This window comes from Charadrius vociferus, unplaced genomic scaffold (genome assembly GCF_000708025.1).
Source record: "Charadrius vociferus isolate BGI_N301 unplaced genomic scaffold, ASM70802v2 scaffold423, whole genome shotgun sequence".
Lineage (NCBI taxonomy): Eukaryota > Metazoa > Chordata > Aves > Charadriiformes > Charadriidae > Charadrius > Charadrius vociferus.
Genome location: NW_009648149.1, coordinates 2,710,569 through 2,731,532, shown reverse-complemented (window position 1 = coordinate 2,731,532; position 20,964 = coordinate 2,710,569). Strand labels below are relative to the sequence as shown.

General features: G+C 41.4%; 2 protein-coding genes across 2 annotated transcripts in view; both read left to right on the top strand.

Annotated features, from left to right (window-relative positions):
- The window catches only part of CACHD1 (cache domain containing 1), a 74,442-nt gene extending 64,712 nt beyond the window's left edge, over positions 1-9,730 (top strand). The window contains exons 19-26 of the mRNA XM_009883972.1: positions 542-702; positions 1,398-1,484; positions 1,696-1,812; positions 2,773-2,924; positions 3,325-3,486; positions 4,385-4,462; positions 5,428-5,529; positions 8,050-9,730. Of these exons, the coding sequence (XP_009882274.1) occupies positions 542-702; positions 1,398-1,484; positions 1,696-1,812; positions 2,773-2,924; positions 3,325-3,486; positions 4,385-4,462; positions 5,428-5,529; positions 8,050-8,288 (1,098 nt within the window). The 3' untranslated portion in view covers positions 8,289-9,730. The remainder of the gene's footprint in view (positions 1-541; positions 703-1,397; positions 1,485-1,695; positions 1,813-2,772; positions 2,925-3,324; positions 3,487-4,384; positions 4,463-5,427; positions 5,530-8,049) is intronic.
- Positions 9,731-10,673: 943 nt separating this feature from the next.
- Positions 10,674-20,964, top strand: part of RAVER2 (ribonucleoprotein, PTB-binding 2) — a 46,748-nt gene continuing 36,457 nt past the window's right edge. The window contains exon 1 of the mRNA XM_009884006.1: positions 10,674-10,694. Within this exon, the coding sequence (XP_009882308.1) occupies positions 10,674-10,694 (21 nt within the window). The remainder of the gene's footprint in view (positions 10,695-20,964) is intronic.

Genomic DNA, 20,964 nt, shown 5'->3' with positions numbered 1-20,964 from the left:
GAGAAGCGTATTACTGTAAGGGAAATTGTATAGGACAGAGCAAAAACTTAAGATTGTGGCATGCAAATAGGAATCAGGAATGAGTCTGCCTACCAAACAGATCACAGCTGGTTTTTATAGTACATGTGCCAGGAATTTTTCAACAAGTTGTGATGGTGCCTCCCCGTCAGAGCGGAGCCTCTCTGCGGAGGTCACCGATGACTGGCACAGAGGGGACGGGTCGGTGAGCGATGCGAAGGAGTGAAATGGAACCTGCTGTCGGCGGCATATCGGGCTCAACGCCGCTGCCACATCTTGTAATGTTTACAAGCTAAGCATATTTTTTTTCTGTCTCCAGCAAAGTCTTTCCACCCAGCAGTAGCTTGGAAGCAAAACTCAACAGGTTGATAAACAATTTTATAAGCCTCTTACTTGTGAAGGCAGTGCTCCCATGCATTTGTGTTCCCTCAGCTCTGTAGGTTTCCTTCGATGGGGGAGTCTTCAGCTCCCAAAACTAACAGGTTTCTTGCAACACCGTTGACACTGTTTGTTTTTTTCCTAGGGGGATCTGACAAACCTTGTGCACGGCAGTCACTGCTCCAAGTACAGGCTGACGAGAATCCCGGGCACCAACGCCTTCGTGGGAATCGTCAACGAGACCTGCGATTCGCTTGCGTTCTGTGCCTGCAGCATGGTAGACAGACTCTGCCTCAACTGCCACAGGTGAGCAGGGGATGGGAAATGAACGGGCTGGTCCAGGCAGTTACTTCTGCCCTCCTTTTGATTCAAGGTTTATAAAAACATACTTACTTCATAAGCTCAATGAAAACATGCAGTGCAAAACTGAAGTGAAACCAACATAATTACTTTACCTGTGCTGTTTGTAAGAGGCATGGGGACTTAGCGTACCTCTAATCCTTTGCCATATTGTCAGTGGATTAAAACACAGGGTAGTTTGTTCTTGATGTGTTTGGGTGGATGATGTTAAAAAACATGACAGATTCAGTTTCTCAGGAGCGGTTATGGGTGGATCAGGACCTTTGTTCTGGCCTATCAATACCTGTGATTTTATGTGGATTGATGTAGTTTTTCATTGAGGAGTGCTTGCAGATTTTGCTTACACCAGTATCATCACTTCTTTTGGTGCACTGGCAAGAAGGATCCTTGCATCAAGATCTGAGACTTGTCCAGAGGTTGTCTGCTTTTTAAATTTCATGGGTTGGGTAATGGATCAGAGCGGATGTTACTACGTTGTCCTCAGTCCCAGTGCAGATTAGAGCAATCCCTGTGCTCCTGGGGGAAGGAGGAAGGTTACTGAACAGCCTTCTCCACAGCAAATTGCTGTTACGGAGCTGCACCGTGGGGCTAAAATCACGGCGCAACGTCTGATGGGTTTTTTCTGGTTTCTGCCCCTGCAGAATGGAACAGAACGAATGTGAGTGCCCTTGTGAGTGCCCTCTGGAGGTAAATGAATGCACCGGCAACCTCACTAACGCCGAAAGCAGGTGAGAACCAACCTCTTCATGGAACAGCGTGTGACAGAAGTTAACAAAATTAATTAATTGTTTATGCTAACTCACAGGTGATACAGGATAGAATAGATAGTATTTTTAGTATAATTAAACAGATGATATGTCATAGGTAAAAATGATGTTTTTCAAGGATTGTGCTTTGACTACTTTTATAATACAGGCTTTACCTTTTGCCCCAACATAGGAATCCCAGTTGTGAAGTTCATCAGGAGCCAATGACTTTCACAGCAATCGATCCGAGCCTGCAGGATGCTCTCCCGCAGTGTATTAACACTCAGTGCAATCAGAGAACAGAGAGCGGGTAAGGTGGCGTTCTCCATCCCTCAAAATATACTGCATTCTTGAAATAATTAGTGAAAATAGCTCTTCCTTACACTTTTTAAAGAAAAAAAAAAAGAAGAAAAAAGAAGTATGATGCCAGAATGAGATACTACAGCGCACACCACTGATGACATTATGCTGCAGTGCAGAAACAGAAGACCTCAGTGTTCCCGTTTGAGTCACACCATTAATAGCAAACAAATGGCTTCCTCGTCACACTTAGTGAGTCTGAGAACCGAGGGTTGTGCAAGTGGAGGATTTGCTGTTGAAAAAAGAATGAATTCTTTCTCTTGGCAAAATGGATAATGCTGCTATGTTTCTGCCTTCTGGAAGCATGTGTGGACTAAAGGGTTCACAGAAAGTAGACAGCACTTTTGCGGTGGTGACTTCGGAGCACATCAGGGACGGTAGCTGCCTGTCAGATTCTAGTTTCTTGCTTCTCTGTTCCACTCCTGGCATTACGAAGAGAAGCCTGAGGGCTTATTTATTTTTTGCTAGTTACGAGCAGTCTCCAGGGGACTGAGATTGCTAGAACATATCGTGCTCTGACCAGACTTCCCAAATCCTTTCTTCCATCTTCCAGAGGATTGCAGAAAAAGGGTGGAACCATAGTCAGACCTCACCGTGCTGAGAAATGTCTTATTGGAGGAGTTACAAGTGGGAAGTTCTCCCTTTGCTCAGGCTGAGTGATGGAGAAAAAAACAAAGCAAAACAGATTTGGAAGATGCATGCTGAAGATGCAGCTTCCCTGTTTAACTTCCCTTGTGGTACTTCAGCATTTTAATGAGAAGTTTTTTGTGGCCAAACGTTACGTATGTGAGGGTTTATGGATAATTTTGGCCTCCCTCTGTCTCGTGATTCTAAAACAGACTGAGCTATGGCAAACGAGAAGTGTTGAACTTGAAAGTAAATATGGTCTTCTTTCGTTTTTAATTCTCAGGGATTGCTTTGGTGTGTTGGACTGCGAGTGGTGTATGGTCGACAGTGACGGGAAGACCCATCTGGACAAGTCCTATTGTGCCCCTCAGAAGGAATGCTTCGGTGGCATTGTGGGAGCCAAGAGCCCCTACGTGGATGACTTGGGAGCAATAGGTAACTCTGCCTGTCTGACAAGATGCTGCGTTTAACTGTTTGTATTCAATAACATGCACTTTCAGCGTCAGAGCATGCTGCACATAACATGTTTGTCTCTTATGCTAGTGGTAAATTGGCATAAATAGTGCCTCAAGCAGTAAAGTAGCTGCGTTAGGCCTGTTGTGGGTATTACATTTTGGAAAATACTGATGTGTAAGCTGAGTGTAGCTATACGTTCCTGTCTTTAACATGTACCCTCTCTGAATTTCTTCTCCTATTTAAAGTGTGCTGTCCTGCGTGTGTGCAGATGAGCACCCAGAAAGCCTTCAAGATCTTCTCTAATCTTCAGAGACATTGATTTAAACCTTTTTGCACAGCATTTATGGGTTTTTCCCCTGTTTTGTCCCTTTTGATTTAGGAGATGAGGTAATCACTCTGAACATGATCAAGAGTGCACCGGTCGGCCCAGTGGCTGGAGGCATTATGGGCTGCATTATGGTGCTTGTCCTAGCAGTATACGCGTATCGCCACCAGATACATCGGAGGAGCCACCAGCACATGTCACCTTTGGCTGCCCAGGGTGAGCTGATAACTCTTGAGAGGGAAATAGTAGAGTGGGAATTAAAAACAAAAACAAAATCCCAAAACTAAAAAAAAACACCAAACCAACCAAGCAAAAAAAAAAAAAATCCAAACCCTCTTTCCTTGGTTTTGTTTCAATGCTTCACCCCATTGTATTTCCCTTTTGCCAACCCTTATAAAAGTCAGGTCTCGTCCAGGGTGCTTGTGTATTGCTGCCCTCTCCTGGGTGCAGCCAGACCTGCTGCTGCCTGAGGAGAGTGCCCCGAACCCTTAACGTGCAGTTCTTGTCAGGAAGCTGAAGTTACACTTTTTCTAGAGCTAAAATGATAAGCCCAACTTCACAGCTTTCTGGACCTTGTCATAGCACGCTGATCACATACATTTATTTCTGCACAAGAGTGGTGCTTTTGGGAGTATTATAGATTTCATAGCTTTTCTGCTCGGGCTGTCTGGGACATGTCTTTTTTGGTTGCGTTCCCTGCTTCCAGTCCATGTGATGTTCATGGAATATCTGTACATAAATAGATAAAACCACTGAAGTCTGAGAGACAAAGCTTTGTTTGGGAGAAAGGGTACTGGTAGAAAGATGCAGAGGTGAGAAGTGTGATCAGGGCTAATTACCTCTAAATTTGGTTAGACCCTGCCTCTATTTTGAATCAGTTCACTTTCTTCAAAACTTTAAAGTCTGTTCCTTGCAGGGGGAGGTGGGGTGTGTCGTATTCCTAGAATCTCCAGCCCCATCTGTCTTGGAAAACGAGCACACCAAGCTCAGCCTGCATCTCTTCCCCCCGTAACGCAAAGTGCTTCCACTATTTTACCAGGGTGACAGCCGTTAGTAAGATGATCCAAAATTTTTCTCTTAACAGTTGCATTTTTCTGTTTGTAATGGTGTGTAGAAATGTCAGTGCGTATGTCGAACCTGGAAAATGATAGGGACGAGAGAGATGATGACAGCCATGAAGACAGAGGAATCAGTAAGTACCAAGTCACTTTGCTGTAAAAACTCTTAGGTTAAGAGTAAATGAGCTATTTGTTTTCTTAATATGCTTGAATTAAAAAATGCATGAGGAAACCCTGTGCTGATTAGCAGCAGAAAATGACAGAACAAGCTTTTAACTCAAACTGTAATTTCCAATGCACCTTTAGTCTCATGCTGAAAAATTACATTTTTTACTTTTAGAAGACTAATCTTGATTATGTGTGGAGGAGGTTTGCCTCTTACGCCCCCCCATCATGACCACTTCCAGAAGTATCTCTGATCAGCCTAAAAATTGCAATTGTGACAGCACAGGGTATGGAAAACTCCTACCTTCGTTCAGCTGTGGAAAGCAGAGGCCAAGCCCGGCATGTGCGTTCTTCAAATGTGGCAGTAAATGTTATCTGCATTGATTTGGGATGCCTGTACTTCTTTGCCGTTCGGTAAAAATGGCACTTTGCATATGATACTGCTGTACTCTAAGATGAGCCAGTGCACCTAAACTCTGGGAGAGCTCCGGAGTCAGACCGAATCCCTGTTTCTGGGCCCTCACTAAACCAGAACTAAAGCAATACCCAAGATTTGAAACTGTGTCAACATTCAAAGATTGAAAAATAAGCACATCTGAGTTTCATGGCTTGCTTCTCCAGGTCCTTTTTAGTTTCATTTTGAGACAGCTTTCAGTGCTGCCACAGGTTCTTTAGCATTGGCACAATAATTCTCTACCTTCTATTAATCCAAGCAGATAAGGCAATTAAGTTCGACTAGATCATGATCTCTTCCGCATTTAAATACTGTCTCCTTACTCCTACGCCTCTGTCGCTTGACGGTCTTCTGGAAAAAAGTAGCATTTGAGAAGAATTAGTTTGCAGAAAGCCTATTCCCCGTGCCTGATTTGTCCCACTGATATAATTCAGTAAAAGCACTTTCTTTAAAACCAGTTCTGTTTCTTTTCTCTCCCAGTTAGTAACACTCGATTTATAGCAGCGGTAATAGAGCGGCACGCCCACAGCCCCGAACGCAGACGCCGGTACTGGGGGCGATCAGGAACAGAGAGCGACCACGGTAAGAGCTTGAATCGCTGCCCTGGCCTCAGGTTAATCATTGTGGTTACTCGGTTTCCTTCAGATGTCTGGCACGTCACAGATAAGGCTGCCACAACCAAACCAAAACAGAAACCTTTGCTCCTTATTGCTTCACAGTTGAACAGTTTTGACACCCTTCAGCAGGTGATGCTGCCCAGCGAGGAGCTGGTTTTGTCAGCGGTAGTACAGCAGCAGCTAAATGCCCTGCTCCCCGGACTGATTTGGGGTTCTCTCAGCTTCACTGGGGGACCACAATTCAGACCAACAGAAATGGTACTACATTTACCACACTTTTGCTATCGCCAACCCCAACAATCTAGATGTTCAGTTGAGATAATGGACTTCTCCTACATAACGAGAGAAAGGAAGTCCCTTGAATCAAGTCAGCATCTGTACTGCTCTGCTCTTTGACGTGACGTTCACATCTTTCATACAATTCTAGCAACATGTGTGGGACATCTGTATTTGCTGGGGTAAAGTAAGCATGGATTTAGAGACCAAGGAGGCAGGTGCCTCCTTAGCCTTTCTGTTGCACATTCAGTCCATACCATCACCGCAGAGGACATCTTACGTCACCTTTAAGCAAATCATGATCAGCATTAACTGTGTACACATGTAGGAATGGAAGGTATTCAGCTGTGTGTGTTTGCCGCGCTCACAGACTTCAACCCTGTTTAGGTTCAGGGAATTTTGATACATCTCTCATGCCCTGAGACTAAGTCTTCCTAAATCTTGAAAGCTCTTAGAAGGGTGTCATGCTGTTGACTCATGAGGAGGCTTAATATAAATTAAGAGGGGGGGTTAGCCAAGGCAGTCTGCCACAGATGTCAGCTCTAGCTGTGTGTTGTAGTGGCTGAGTATGTCACTGCAGACCTCTTCAGTTATTAAGACGGTGGCTGCACTAATGGAATTGCTGAGGGACAGGAAATCTGAAGGCCAAAGCCGTGGGACGTGGATGAACAGATGTCTGAAAGACAATCTTGCTCTAGGAGGAATTACTGTGGATTTGGGGCCAGATTACCTGTGCTAAGGCAGATTTGCTAGACGAGTGCTCCTTTTGCTCCATTTCTTGTAGTCCTGGCAAATCCTTCCCATCTCTCTAGTCAGCGTTAGCAGGGTAACTGTCTACCTAGTTCTGAAATGTGCGCTTCTATTTTTAGTTTCTGTAATTCCGTCTTCGTCAAAGGGCTGCCCAGTCTTCTTCCCCAATTCCTCTCTGCCAGCTAGAAACCATGACTCAGAGCATGGGAAATGAGAACCAGCTGTGGGTACTCAGCCTGATAGTTTTAACACACTTCTTTTAGGTGTCTCAAGCTGAAAACCTGACCGAGATGCTCAGAAGCATTACTGGGCTTTCAGCTCTTAGCCAAAGTTTTCTGAAAAGCACTATTTTTCTAATAAAACCAAGATCTTTTTCCTTTCAAATTCTGTTTGTGTTTTTGCATTTAGAAATACTGAGGTGGTTTTCTTTGTACTGCAAACTGGTTTTGAGTGGTAACAGCTGGTTTCAGTGGTAAATCTAAATCTCATAGTAACTACTAGCACCTGCTTCAAAAGACAGGGACAGAAAATCTCCGAGGGACCTGTTACGAGACAGCTTCCTCACTGAGAAAGCTCCATCTTGTCTTGCAAGGGTTAGCCGTTAGCTGGCTTTCTAGTGACATAATTTCCTTCGGATATCCCAGAGAATGCAATGTCTCGTTACTCCTACAGACGGTTGATTGTTGTTTTTTTTAAACTTCGCAGACTCCAGTAGCAGATATTTTAGCCAAAGGACAGGCTCGAGTTAATTGTGCTATGTGCATGTGTTTAGCTGGAAGGGTCAGTACTGTTTGGCTTAATGGACCTGCTGTGTGAAACGCTTCCGTGTGGATTCAATGGATTTCTTTAATTGTATGGAAAGCTCACCAACATTAAAAACATATGTTTGGGTTTTGTAAATAGACCCTCACATGTGAAAAGTGCTCTCCTCCTCTTAAAAAGAGAATACTGTGATTACACAACAAGGTGATGTGACAAGTTTTGCTGCTTCCAGACACAGCAGCTGGCGAGCCTTCCGAGGAAAGATGCGGCTTGATAGGAATAGAGGTAACAGGAGCGGATCCTACCTACTTGTTGTCTGTCTGCAAAAATCCAAGTAACATCTTAAAAGATACCACTGCCCAAAAAAATGCTGTTACGTTTTGTTTTTCAAATCAGTGCTAGCAATTCTACCGTAACAAACTGTTGAACGCGATTGGGTTTTACTGTTTGGGGTGGCACAGACTGTAGGTCCCCAAAGCTTATAAACAAAGATGGTGACAGGGCAAGAGAGTCATTATGAACTTACAGGAGAGGATGCGTTGGTTTGTTTGGGTGTTTTTTTTTTCTTTTTCTATTAATTAAATCAATTGTTTTATTCTCTATAAAGCACCGACTGTGTCAGATTCCATAAAGGGTACGGCAGTCAGCACCTTTTAGTCTTGCTTTTAATTCTTCATCCTGCTGGGTTTTTTCCTAGGCTACAGCACTATGAGTCCTCAGGAAGACAGTGAAAACCCTCCATGCAATAACGACCCGTTGTCGGCTGGTGTGGATGTTGGAAACCACGATGAAGACTTAGACCTGGACACGCCGCCTCAAACAGCTGCCCTCTTGAGTCACAAGTTTCACCACTACCGGTTGCACCACCCGACCCTTCACCACAGCCACCACTTACAGGCTGCCGTCACGGTACACACTGTGGATGCGGAATGCTAATGAACAAGGACAAAAGAAACATAACTTGCGAACAATGATCCATGCAGCAACGGGCAGCTTTGCTTCTGTGCTTTTCACCAGGAACGATGTAATTCACTTCCTGAGTAAACTGTTAGGCATAAAAGCTTTACATTTTTATAAATGTAAGGTTGGCTCCGAAATGGAAGGGAAATGTGCTTGATGAATGGACCTGCCATAACATTGAATAAAATGGAGCAGGAGGCACGTCGGACCTCCAGAAACAGGGACGCAAGTTTATACAGCAGCTGAAGCTTTGGAAGCCCTGTTACGCTGAGCCAAGAGGAGAGAGCGAGCTTAAAAGAGCCAGAGATGATTTGGTTTCCTTAACTGGAAGAGCAGAAATCCGGGCAGCTGAAGGCTAAAAAAGTGCCAGATAGAGCTGGGGGGGGAAAGGCTGTTGGTTTCTCTGCGGTTTGTTTCGCGTGTAGAAAGTTCACTGCTCCGACAATTGCTGGATGGAACCTGGGACAATGCATCTCAAGATTTTTAAGTAAAGGATTATTTTTCTACTATTTATTGAACTTGAAACTTTGGGGGGAGGGAAGGGAGAAAACATGTTAGCAATTCTCAACAACTGCCACATATATTCTGTGATGGTGAAGTGGTTCTTCTGAGGAAGACATCTGTTTCTTATTAGCTGATATTCATCCACTGCCCCACTCTGCAAAAGGGAAAATGAAGAAGTTTTCTGATGTGTTTACAGTATGAATGCTTTCTTTTCCACAATTGTTTTCTGTAAATATTAGAACCTGATTTATATTACAGTATTTTCTTCCTATTTGCAGAGGAGAAATCCTGTCCTCCGTTACTAAAATTCTGAGAATTCTGCCCATAAACCTCTCTATCTTTACCTCTTCGATCATCCTTAAAGGTTTCCTGTGTGGAAGTAATACAGAATTTATTTAGCATTAGTTACCAGATAATTCCAAATGAAATCTGTGCCATTCTTCTGTTTCCTTAGCACACTGTCAAGATCAGAAGTAGGGATAAACCAGTGTTTTGTAAAACTTGGGTTACTGTGGAAGGTATCTTTCTGAGATCATGATTTTAAGCTGCTGCTGTCTGTCTGGAATTTAACGTTGCTTGATCATTCAAACAAAGATTAATCAAACTGTCTACAACACAGAGCGTCATAATTATAAATTAGTTTTAAATCACAGTGTTGTATTTTAGATTCACATTTTGTGATTACAATGATATAAAAACATTCTTGCACTGTGCATATGATAAAGATCCATTTATACGTAGGGTTTTTTTAAAAATCACTTGTTTTAATTAATATGGTACTTAATACTGTATTATGTAAAAAATTGGTTTTTAAACAGTACAGTAAAATAACTATATGTGTGATATCAGGATACCCCTTTATACTATGTATAAAATTAAAATCTCTAGTGAAATAAACTGTATATAAAGTATAGTTCTGTGGATAACTGGCTAGATTGAAATTATTCTGTCTAAAGTTCCTTTAATTTTCTGTCTGCGTGAGTGCTACAACAGGAGTGAAACATTTGGTCAGGTTCCTCTTGTTTTTACAAACAAACTAGAAAGATCTAAACTTTCTGTATGAATGACAGTATTGGCATCTCTTTTAAAGCTTTTTTTTATTTTTTCTTGATAGCCTGTTGGTCATTATTTGGGAAGTGAACATTTCTGGAAGTGGGCAGCCAATATATAGACTCACCAAAGACGATCATTTGGAATTTTTTCATCTGTGCTACTAAAAACTGGTTGCACTGATTTGCCATTCTGTTGTGCTTCTGTAGGAACGGGCTGGGGGCATTTGGTGACCAGACACCTGCAGAAATCTATGAAGCACTGCTTTGTGTTCTCAAAGGGCTGAATCTGATTTCTTTGTGTGTCCTTCTGTAGACCAAACTTGCTAGAATTTCTAATTTTGAATCCAAAATAATGCCTCTTGGTGGGTAATGGACAAACTGGCTGTTTTGTCAGGTTTGCCTTTAGAAGGAAATGCATTATCTTAATATTACTGCTAGACCAAAGAACACCACACCCTGCCAAGAAGCAGCATTTTTAAGCATGAAGGGAAAATAGCTTTCAGTGTGAAAACTGTTCAACTGTATGTAAGTTTTAATAACAGTTTGTGCGAAACATTGAACGAGACTTGTTGATTTCCTAGACCTACAGAACTCATAAAGGTGTCCTCCCTAGAATTCGCAGGTAAATCAGATTTGAAGTTCTAGCTAAGACTTTATTTGTTCAAATCTGTGAATGTAACATAGAAGCTGGAATTCAGCCAAAAGCTGTTACCACAGGACAAAAGCGTCTCTGGAAGTCACTGGCTTGTAAAGCGGAATTTAAATTGGGTTTTGCCCATTTGCATACATACGAAGGAATCTCGCTATGCAGCGGAAGTTCCTGAACGTGAGTATTTGCTCCCCAGTTGTAGTTTTTTACGTCAAGCGGCATTAGACTAGTTTCCTTGCATATAAAATAATATGAACAGAAATAAAGAACAGCACACCTTTGGTTTGATCTGCACTTGCCTGCCTGCCCTGGTGCTGATGTTAATGTAAACCAGACAAGGCTATGGAGCACATTTGTAGTGAGCAGCACATCATTAAGTCCAGCTTTAATTAAACTGCAGTGTTAAAACAGGTTGCATATACATTTATTGGCCCACACTGGCATATTTTGTACTACTTTTTTATAGTGGAAGAAATAATTTTTGTTCAAAATGTATCAGAAAGTAATATGAATGAGCACATACCTTGTGAAATGCAGTAATACTAATTACTTTGACTACAATGCTGAGATTTTTTTGATGTTCTTCAAATTCCATGCCAGGCAGAAACTGCTTGCAGTGTTCTCTGTTGCAGCCCTGCCAGAAATACCTGTGTTACACTTCTCTTTGAACAGCTATCAAAAAGTTACAGCAGTCAAACCCCCTTATTTTTACCTTTTAAAGCTTTTACTTTTAAAAGTTTTCGTAGAGCTGCACCTCACTTCAGCTTCATCACTTTTGTTCCAGGACATACAAACTGTTCTTGCTTCGTGGGGTCTGGACAACCTTGCTTATACTTGAAGTAATGAGAAGAGCCAAAGTTCTTGCTATTGAGGAACAATTGCGGGAAAAACACAGCTCTAGAGGTGTGCCAAATCACAACTTCACATGCTGACAGCTAACCTCATCCTAGCAGGAATAAATGTAATGCTGGTAAAGATACTATTGTTCATTTGAAACAAAACCTGTTAAATACAGCAGGGAACATGGATGTAATCTGTTTCTAAGAAGCTGCAGGATAGCTCTTCCATTTTTATTGCAGGTGTTGCTGCCATGGCCTTCCCTCCCCATGATGATTTTACTGTGTTGACTGAGGCACAAGATGATAAAAAGAGCAGTTAGCTGCCTGGCTTGGACTCATACCCTGTATCCTCCTTACCCATAACTGCTAGACTTTATGGCCATTAATTTTCCACTTGTTTCATTTTTGAAACTTAGATATATTAATTTCCTGGAGGTTTTCTTTCATTCTTCCAGAATGGGTTCTTTTGAAGTTAAAATTAGCATTGCTTTTGGTTTGTGTTCACTAACATTAAATTGACTTAATGCTTTCCCTATTTGAGAACTGTGAAGTGTATTGACTTTTTTCCTGTATGTAACAAGCAGGTCCTCCATCCAAGTAATCCAGCTGGCCTGCCCAGAGATAGAAGCTGTTTACATGTTCAGAATATATTGCTTGAAATTAATTGAGATGATTTTTTAATTTGTGTACATTATTGCCTTGGTAAAAAATGTGATTTGGAAAGAAGAATACGTTACAGTTTGCCCATGCACATTTTATAAGGCCATTTAAGCCATGAAATATTACCTTTACCCTTGCCCTTGGCAATGAGAGAGAAGACGGATGAGAATTCGTGAGATGTTCACGTGTGCAGCAGCAGTTGTGACTATAACTGGACAAAATGAGGTATCCTGCTTTCAAAGGCTTCATTCTGTAAAGTGACCCAGAAATAGTGATGAGGATAGAAAGTAGATTTGTCAGAGTACAAATTGGGGTAGTAAGCTGGCAGCAAATATGGAAAATGGGGAAAAAATAGGATGCAGAAGTCCTGGATCAAGTTAAGAGAGTGCAGATAGTCCAGAAGGGAGTATGCAAGTGCGAAGATTAATTTGCAGTGTTCCTCGCTCTTAGTTACCCATTTCATTTGTTTTTAAAAGAGAATCCCAGCTATGGCTGGCATTTTCAAAGGAGCCTGCATTATGCTTCCAGTGATGTTTGGAATATTAATTCCTACAGCAGTTAATTTGGTAACTGTTGGGTTGTTTTGCTGTACAATCCCCCCTTTGCTATGGTCCCCAACTATGCAAAAGTAGTATAAGTGCCATAAAGTATTTCACATTACTTATTTGCAGCACTTCTACGTGATGAGAGGTAATTATTTTCTCTACTCTATGTGCTCTGAACTGAGTCACGGAAGGACCTTGGCCCAGAAGGGCTTGCGTTTCTGAAGCCAAGGCTACAGTGGAATTTAGACACTCGAGTCCAAGAGTGCAGTCCTCTGGCCCCTGCCTCGTTAGTGAAGTGCCAGACATAACTGGTGCGTCTGCCAGTGCATGCGCAGAAACGCTGCCAGCTTCATCTCTGTCGAGAGCCTGATGCTTCCCTGCCTCTGCACCATCTACATCACCTGCTTTGGCTTGTGCTTTTTGAGGTCCGGACATGCAGATCCTCTGCATGGGAACCTGAACTGGCAGCAATTGGGAGCGTGTCTAACACTGTGTGTGAACAGGAGTTTCCGAAGCAAGTTACTGACTTTTCATGGCAGCCTGCGCTAGAACATGCACTTACTGGTTGCCTGCTGCGTTCCAAGCAAAGGCTTAATCACTTTGACCTCTCTTCTGCAAACTTCCAGTGAGATTATCAGTAAACAATTGATCTAATAATACGTTAAGGGAAAACAGATGTCCAAAGTAAAAGAAGAATTTCCTTCAAATAATCAGACCTACTGGGTTTAACCAAGGCTTTTGTTGTAATGCAACGCAATTCTATGCCCATCAGAAAGTGGTGGTTGATATCAGTTAGCAATAGTGATGGCCCGAGCCAAAAAGAAGCACGAATTTGATGGCAGACGCAGAATGCGTATTAGATCTGAAAGTTTCACCTTCAGCTCCAAGATGAATCATAATGGCCTTGTCTAAACGCTGTGGAAAAACTTTACTGTTATCCCTGAGCTGGTTTCATTAGTGGTAGCAGTAGATGGTACCTGCTCTCAGAAGCTGGGAGCCAGCAGTGACAATTATGTTTTGTTCTATTTTATTCTACGTTTTTATAGCTGGCAAACACACCAGCTTCTTGGAGCGCTGCCTGAACAAGTGCTCTCCGCTGTTATTGCCACGAATGGAACAGAAATAGCAATAGCAAGGAAGGGAACCTGTTGGCCAAAAAGCACAGTGCAGGAACCTTTCTACCCACCCTCCACCTGGCAATGAAAGGTGAGGGCCTGAGTACAACAGCTGCTCCACAGAGCAAGGGAACAACCTCAGCCTCCGAGAGCGGCAAGTCAGCACTTTTCACAAGCAATATGTCTACATGAAAAAAAAAAGTGCAGAAAGAGGTGGTGCCACACCAACCTTCTTACAAAACTGTCAGTCTCCTCTTTAAACCCCGGCACTATCACACCAGTTGAACAACGGGCCAGCCTTGGGTTAGATTGCCAAGTATGTCCAGTTTGGTCAACACTGATGGATTTTTCTAATTTTAAAACTCTTCCACTGCACCTAGGGGTAATGAAATCAGACAGGCACGCTGAGATAGGTTGGCACTGAGAACTACAGGAAACCGGGAACTCGGTCAAATAGTTTTAGTATACTTATTTGCAGTTTTCCAACTTTCTGACACTTCAACAATTAATTTGCTCTCAGTATCAATTCCCTTGGCACAATGTACGCAAATCACATGCAATTTGGAGAGAGTAAAGGTTTGGTAATTAAACTACACTATCTAATTTCTGCAAAATAATAATAACCTTTTTAAAGTGTGTTTATTTTCATTGCAACTTAACTGAGGAAATCTCTATACAAGTCAGAATGTGTTACTGCTGTAACCTCAGCCAGAGAATCTGGATAACAGGAAGGGGATGGGTTTGGTTTTTCCCCATGAAAACAGAATGAACATGTAGAAGTCAGACATTTCAGTAAATGTGTTTATAGCAAAAAGTCATGTTGCATGACAGTTTCTATGGAAACCTTTTTATAATGGAATGGCAGAACATTTTAAAGTCTCATAAATTCTTTAATACATTGTGAAAGTTTGGCTTGCATTACATCCTTTATGCCAGTTTTCCATATTTAACAAGTTAGAGCGTTTTTAAGGACGAAATATTGGGGAGGGGGGGAGGTGTTTCAAATTCCATCCTCTGCTGGCAGGAATAAATCAATGACTGGTTTATCATATCAAAACAAATTGCTGGTAAGATGCCTGGTCACTCCCAGTACGTACCACCTATCCAGTTAACCACCTCAAAGGTTTCCTTCGAGTTTATAATTAGCCAGATCTGTAGGGGCTGTAAATGAGATTATAGTAATGGAGATCCACCCTAGTGAATGCTTTAACTCAGCATTATGATTTCATTATTCTTTGATGCGAAATGATTTCACAATTTCCTGCAAACTATCAATATCACTTTCCAGCTCCTAGAAAATAGGCCCTTACAGAGAATCTGAGACAGACAGAATGATTTGAAACTACAATTTGCAGCACATTAACAGGTTAGCCAATAAAAATACTCTGTGTAGGAATGTGGGGTTGTACCTGCTTCTGCTAGAAACCCAAAGAACATTTTTTTTTTTTTAATACTAGAATTGCCAAAATGTACTTTCTGCCAAGAAGTTATTACTAAATTTGAAGTTTTCTCTGAATGAGGAAAAATAAAGCCTATGCACAGAAGAATGGTCATTTAAAGTAAGAAGGCCGTTGTTTTAGGAGAAGGTATTATTGAGGTTCCCCTGTGAATATATTGGCCTTTAGGACCATTTATTGAAGATGGCTGTACTTACAACAGTTGTTTGATCTTACTTTCTTTTATTCTCAGTTACTTTTGAAGAAGCTGGATTCGTTTTGTGGTGGTTTTCTTTGAGATTTACTCTTTTTTTTGCTGTCTTTAAATATAACCTTCACACAGATTTGCTAATGATACACATTAGGCAACAAAGGTTATAAATTCTACTGCAAAGACCACGATTCCTAAAATAGACCATTACATTACGTTTCAGTGTAATGATTTCCTTAGAATAGTTACTCGCTTTATAAGTTATAGCTCTTACCTCTTTTATCTTTTTACTGTTTATTTGCAGACCACTTTGTTACAGAATGGAAACTGAGGCGAAGTTGCTAACCAGTCTATTACCGAGACAATCCATCATCCCTAACACACTTAGGAGTAGTGTTACGCCAAGTTTAATAGCTATCAGGTTCCACTTAAAATGTTCAGCTGTGGGCAAAGTCACTTGAAATGTTTTTGTATCTGTATTAAAGAATGTTTCAGGAGTAAAGAAACATCCCATTTTTGGTCATAAGCAGCAATACCTGACATCTCCCAGTGAATGTGAGCTATGTCCAGTACATAAACGGCTCCCACAAAGCAGTGCAAAAGGTGAATGGAAGTGTTTATTGGCAATGCAGCTCGGAATGAAGCGTGTGGCTGTTGTGGTCTCTGAAGCAATCTGTTGCCCATCTGGCATCTCTTCGACAAGATGGGCACTGCTGCGATGTGATTTGATGGACCTCAAGTCTGATCCCATATTACTGCAATTCCTAAGTGCTTGGAGAATGAAACATTAATCAAAATATCTCTGGTATTAAAACGAGCTTAACAGTTAGTTGGGTGGATTTACCATGGCGCAGTACCTTGTCTCAACAAAACTGCAGTCTAGACATGCTGAGTTATTCTAATGGTTAATTACTGAACTGTAACCCTGCAGAACAAGCGAAGCCTGAGACTATGCCCTAGCTGCAGAGAGGGGCTACGAAGGTTTTACTTCACCAGAATACTGCAGGTATCAGTTGCTCACTGTGCTGTTCTAGGTTGGTAATTTGATTCCGTTTGTTTTAAGGATCCCCCTTGTTACTGCACTATAGAATGTTACAATGAGAATGCCAGACATATTTAAATTTGTTAGAAAAACCGTGAAAGGAACTTATTTTTGGCACCTCTGGTATATTTTGGAGGCAATTTGCATTTGTGAGATAAGTGACTGAGGTTATCAGTCTGAACTGATGATCATCACTGAACTAATTACAGGTGTTGACAACTGAATCTACATCTTTTGGTATCAAAATTTCAGTTTCCTAATGAAACAAACAGAGCAGCTAAAGCTTGAAACAGTGGGCATAATATAGACTAAAGAGAATGGTATTGTTTACGCATTGTTCACATGAAGCGGTGCTACCAATCGGGGATTTTTATGGAAGCTTCATATTTGCAGCAACTGGTGGATTCCAAACCCTCACTGCAGGAAACATACCAATCACATAGTTTCAGAAAATTGTTTAGATTTCTCTTTCATATGAGAAATCACTTATCTAAGGAGCTCACAGATACATTCCTATTATCTCGTATACTTGGGAACATCAGATGGGTCTTTGAGATCCAGCAGATGTTCTAAATCTTGGCTTTTATTTTATCTGCACAGATCTGAACTTGTTTGCACTTTTGAACATGGACATTTATGCCTGAATGCATCTCTAATTCAGTCAGAATGTCTGTAACACAATTCTCTTTTAACAGTCTCAACCCATAAAAATGAAAAAAGATATATGGCTTGTATCACTTCAAAGCTGCGAAAGCACGGGTAAATTAATCTTCAGCTTAGAAGAGCTACAAAAGCAACTGCTGTGGATGGGTACATTACTATTAATTAACAAGGATTTTAGTGAACTAAATTAAATTACCGCAAAGTGGCTTATCTGTATAATAGCATCAAGTCAGCAGCGCAACCAAAGTTACACTTGCAGATCATGACACTTCTGCTATTTTTAAATAGTGCTTTTTGCTTTTGCAGTAATTTTGAAACATAATGAAAGTGCATTAGAAAACTGAAGACTGTTTAGGCTGCAAAGCATAAACGTGTAGGGCTTTGTTTTGAAAGCAACATAAAGTGAGTAACAGTATACTCATACAAACATATACATATAAAGTCTGTATATAGAAGGATGGTCTGTATTCAGTAAGATGAAACTCTTCAAGGAAAATACATACATGCATTGGCGCACTGTCCTCTTCCTCTCCTGGGTGCAGCTGGGTGGAGACTGGTACCACTCGATTTCATCCTGAGTTGCACCATCTCAGCATCTTCCTGAAGATGTTTCCCGCTCCTGCAGATGCAATGGCACAGAGACTTGTGAGAGGGTTCCCTAACCTGTGCCAGGTCTCACGGCACGGGTCAGCAATGACTGTTTAGGCTTATGCAATTTCTTTTCACCGTTACAGTCAGCAGGTACAAAGAACACAGCTGAGAGCAGCGATGGCTGACCTGAAGGAGCGCTGGCCAAAACCAGAAGAGAGGACAGTAACCTGTGCTACTGCTTAGGTACTTCTCGCAGAAACTGTATAGTAAAATGGGAGAATGGGACTAGATGATCACCAGAGGTCCCTTCCAACCCTGACCATTCTGTGATTCTGTAATTCCTGAAGGCAGAAGATTAATGAGAGGACTGCGTTATCTAATGCATTGATATGTTTGTGGAGGTTCAAAGGAGGCTGGATTGTTGCCTTGCACAACTTCTGTGCTGTATTAATGTCCTCACTGATGCTCTCGGGGTACTCCAAAGGACTCTGGTGTTTTACTTGATTGGTGCCTAATTTTGATTATTCTTTTATTTAAAATGATATTTTAATTCTCCAGGTACCTGCTTGAGGGTGTACTGTAGTTCAAAACAGGGATGACATTTGGGTTCAAGAGGGAATATTTCAGCAGGTCAGATTGGTTATTGATGCTGATGCCTCTTTGGCTGATTTTGGTTGTCGAATGAGGTGGTGCATGGCCTGCCTCCTTGTTCATCTTCATGGACCACCTCCACACACAACGGCAGTATCTTTGATCTTTCCTGCTCTCTTCCTGCAGCACTCTGTAGTTGACTTTCAGTGCAGCCAACTCCTGAATTTACCTGTGCAATGTCAAGTTGGGGGTGGGGGGTGGGGGGAGATGAATACTTCTAGCTATAAAATGCAATCTTTTAACTAACTATCTCTAAAAGTAAAATGCTTACATTTCTCTGGAACTATTTGTAACTAATACTGCAGTAGTTTTATTTTTTGCCAGTAATACCAAACTATTCATTTCTGAACTATTTCTTTTAGCAATGCACTTGAACTTTTAATGACTTTCATCCAGATATACCTGCAGCCTATGAAAAAAAAAAAAGCAGGCAGCTTTTGAGAAGATGATTGCTATAGGTAGGATTAATCATCAGTAATATACAGGTGAAGCAGAGCATCCACCTTCAAACTGGAAAAATGAATGGTATAATTAATTACTATGATTTCATTACTTCATTAGCTCCACTTAAATGTATGTTTTAGCAGATCCATAATTTCTACTACAATAGCTTAATCTGGCAATTATTTCTGAGGAGATCGTTATGTGTTTCAGTATTCCTCGCACAGCAATCTTTTTCATGGTCCCAGCATAATTTCCATCACATAATCTATGTTATGATTCAGATAGGTTTTGAGGAGACAGTATTTAGTATCCCTCCTTCAACTTCATAGCTTAACCTGAAAATCAGTTTGTAAATACTCGCTAGCATGCTTTTCATTCTTTTTTTTTTGTTTGTATTTTCCATGGATAATTTTATAGGCAGCAGGATTAATAATCTGTAAATCCTTGGGCATAAGAAGCTTACACCTCATAACTTGTGCTGGAAGAGGTATTTCATAGCTTTAAAATGCAAATCTTCATCTGAAATTTGAAAAAAAAAAAAACCAGCAGGTATATACTTATTTTTCAGTTACAGTTCTCAAAGAATGGTGACCTGTGAAAATGTTGTTATTTCTAAGAATGTGAAATTTTCTTTAGATCAGATCTCACACTAATAATTTGTTATAATAGTTATTTGTTATAACAGTTGTTCCTGTTTCTTGGTTTAAGTACGAAGGCTAAGCTAATATTGTTCAGGACGGGCTGAATCTGGCCGGTCTCAAATTGTCCCATGACAAAAACACGAACTATTTACAAATGTCCTTCACCCCTCTGATTTCCAAAAATTCATTAAACATAATGCAAATATTGAAGGAGGAATATTATCTGTTTAAAAAAATTAGGGAAAAGGAAGCCCTTCAACAGCCCTTGCAATTTTTTTAATAATACACCAAAAAGAACAAAAACTACTTTGATTATTGTTTGCTTAGTAGTTTTTAAGTTAATTTTAGAAGTAATGAAGGTCCAAGATTCTTTGTAGTCTTAACTTGCTCGCTTTGGTTTGGACCAAAGCAATTTCTAAAAACACTATTGTTGTTTGGCTTTTTTTTCTGCAACTGGTAATCCTGTCTCTAAGATGGCACTTTAAACCTAGTCAAGAATTATCAGAGTCCTGGTTTGAGGAGTTAGATTTTCTTGGTAAGGACTTATTCACATATACCCAATTTAACTCAAAGTGTGTTTCCAATTCCCTTTTTAAGACTACAATTTTTCAGGTTTGGATTCTCTTTCGCCTGTTCTTTGTGGTCAGCCTCGTATCTAAAAATGGATACAAATATTTAAATTATTCTTCATTCATTTATAGCAATGATGACAACATTAAGAGCTAAATTTACTTTGTTGTAAATGACATTGCAAGTAGCTATGCTAAGGAGAAATGAATTTTCCAAGAGAATAACGTATTTTATTTTTTTAAAGTAAGAGAGAAACATTTTTACAGACGGGGGCTTTGCAGAAGGGCAAATTTCTTTTATAGTGACTCCCAGAAATACTTTCCTTCCATCGGGATGTTGCGCTCCTTGTCTTTGCGCGACAGCCGCAAGCCCGCCCATCCCCCATTACGTGGCGCTTTGCCACAAGAAGGTGACTTTTGCCACAAGTGCAGCACCCAACCGTTGATTTACCCATTTGGATGCTTTGTAATTTCTTTGGTATGTTTCTGATGAAGAACAAAATTAGAATGTGATCATCTTGGCCCATCACGCCTGCTAACCTCTGATGGAGTGTTTGGGTACACTCCAGGATCTGCTTTATTTTGTTGTTGCTTTGCGTTTCAATCTCTCCAGGTGGACTTGTACCTAAGGAAGGTACCGACTTTGGGGAAACGATACCTTCTGGGAGGGATGAGCCACACTGTGCCTCAGGGAGGGAGAGGGCTGGCGTCCAGGCCTTGGCCTCCTTGAGGTGCCTCCATCATGATGGTTCTTGAGGTGATTTCCCTCGTAACAGAGCTCCAAACTCCCTCCTCGAGAGTGCTCAAGTCCTTCCCAAAAACCTGACTCGAGATACGTTACTGTGGGGATGAAGTTCACCCTCCGATCCCTCTTTCTCCCCACACGCCCCGTAGGGGTTCGCAGCCTGAGGCCGCTCCATGCACTACCGAGCTCCTCCCCAGCCTCCTCCGCTCCCCCTCGCCGTCCTTCTCTCCTCACAGGGGATTTGTGCCCCTTTGTGCGGCACCGGGCCGAGGTCGGGGCCGGCGGGGAGGCCGAG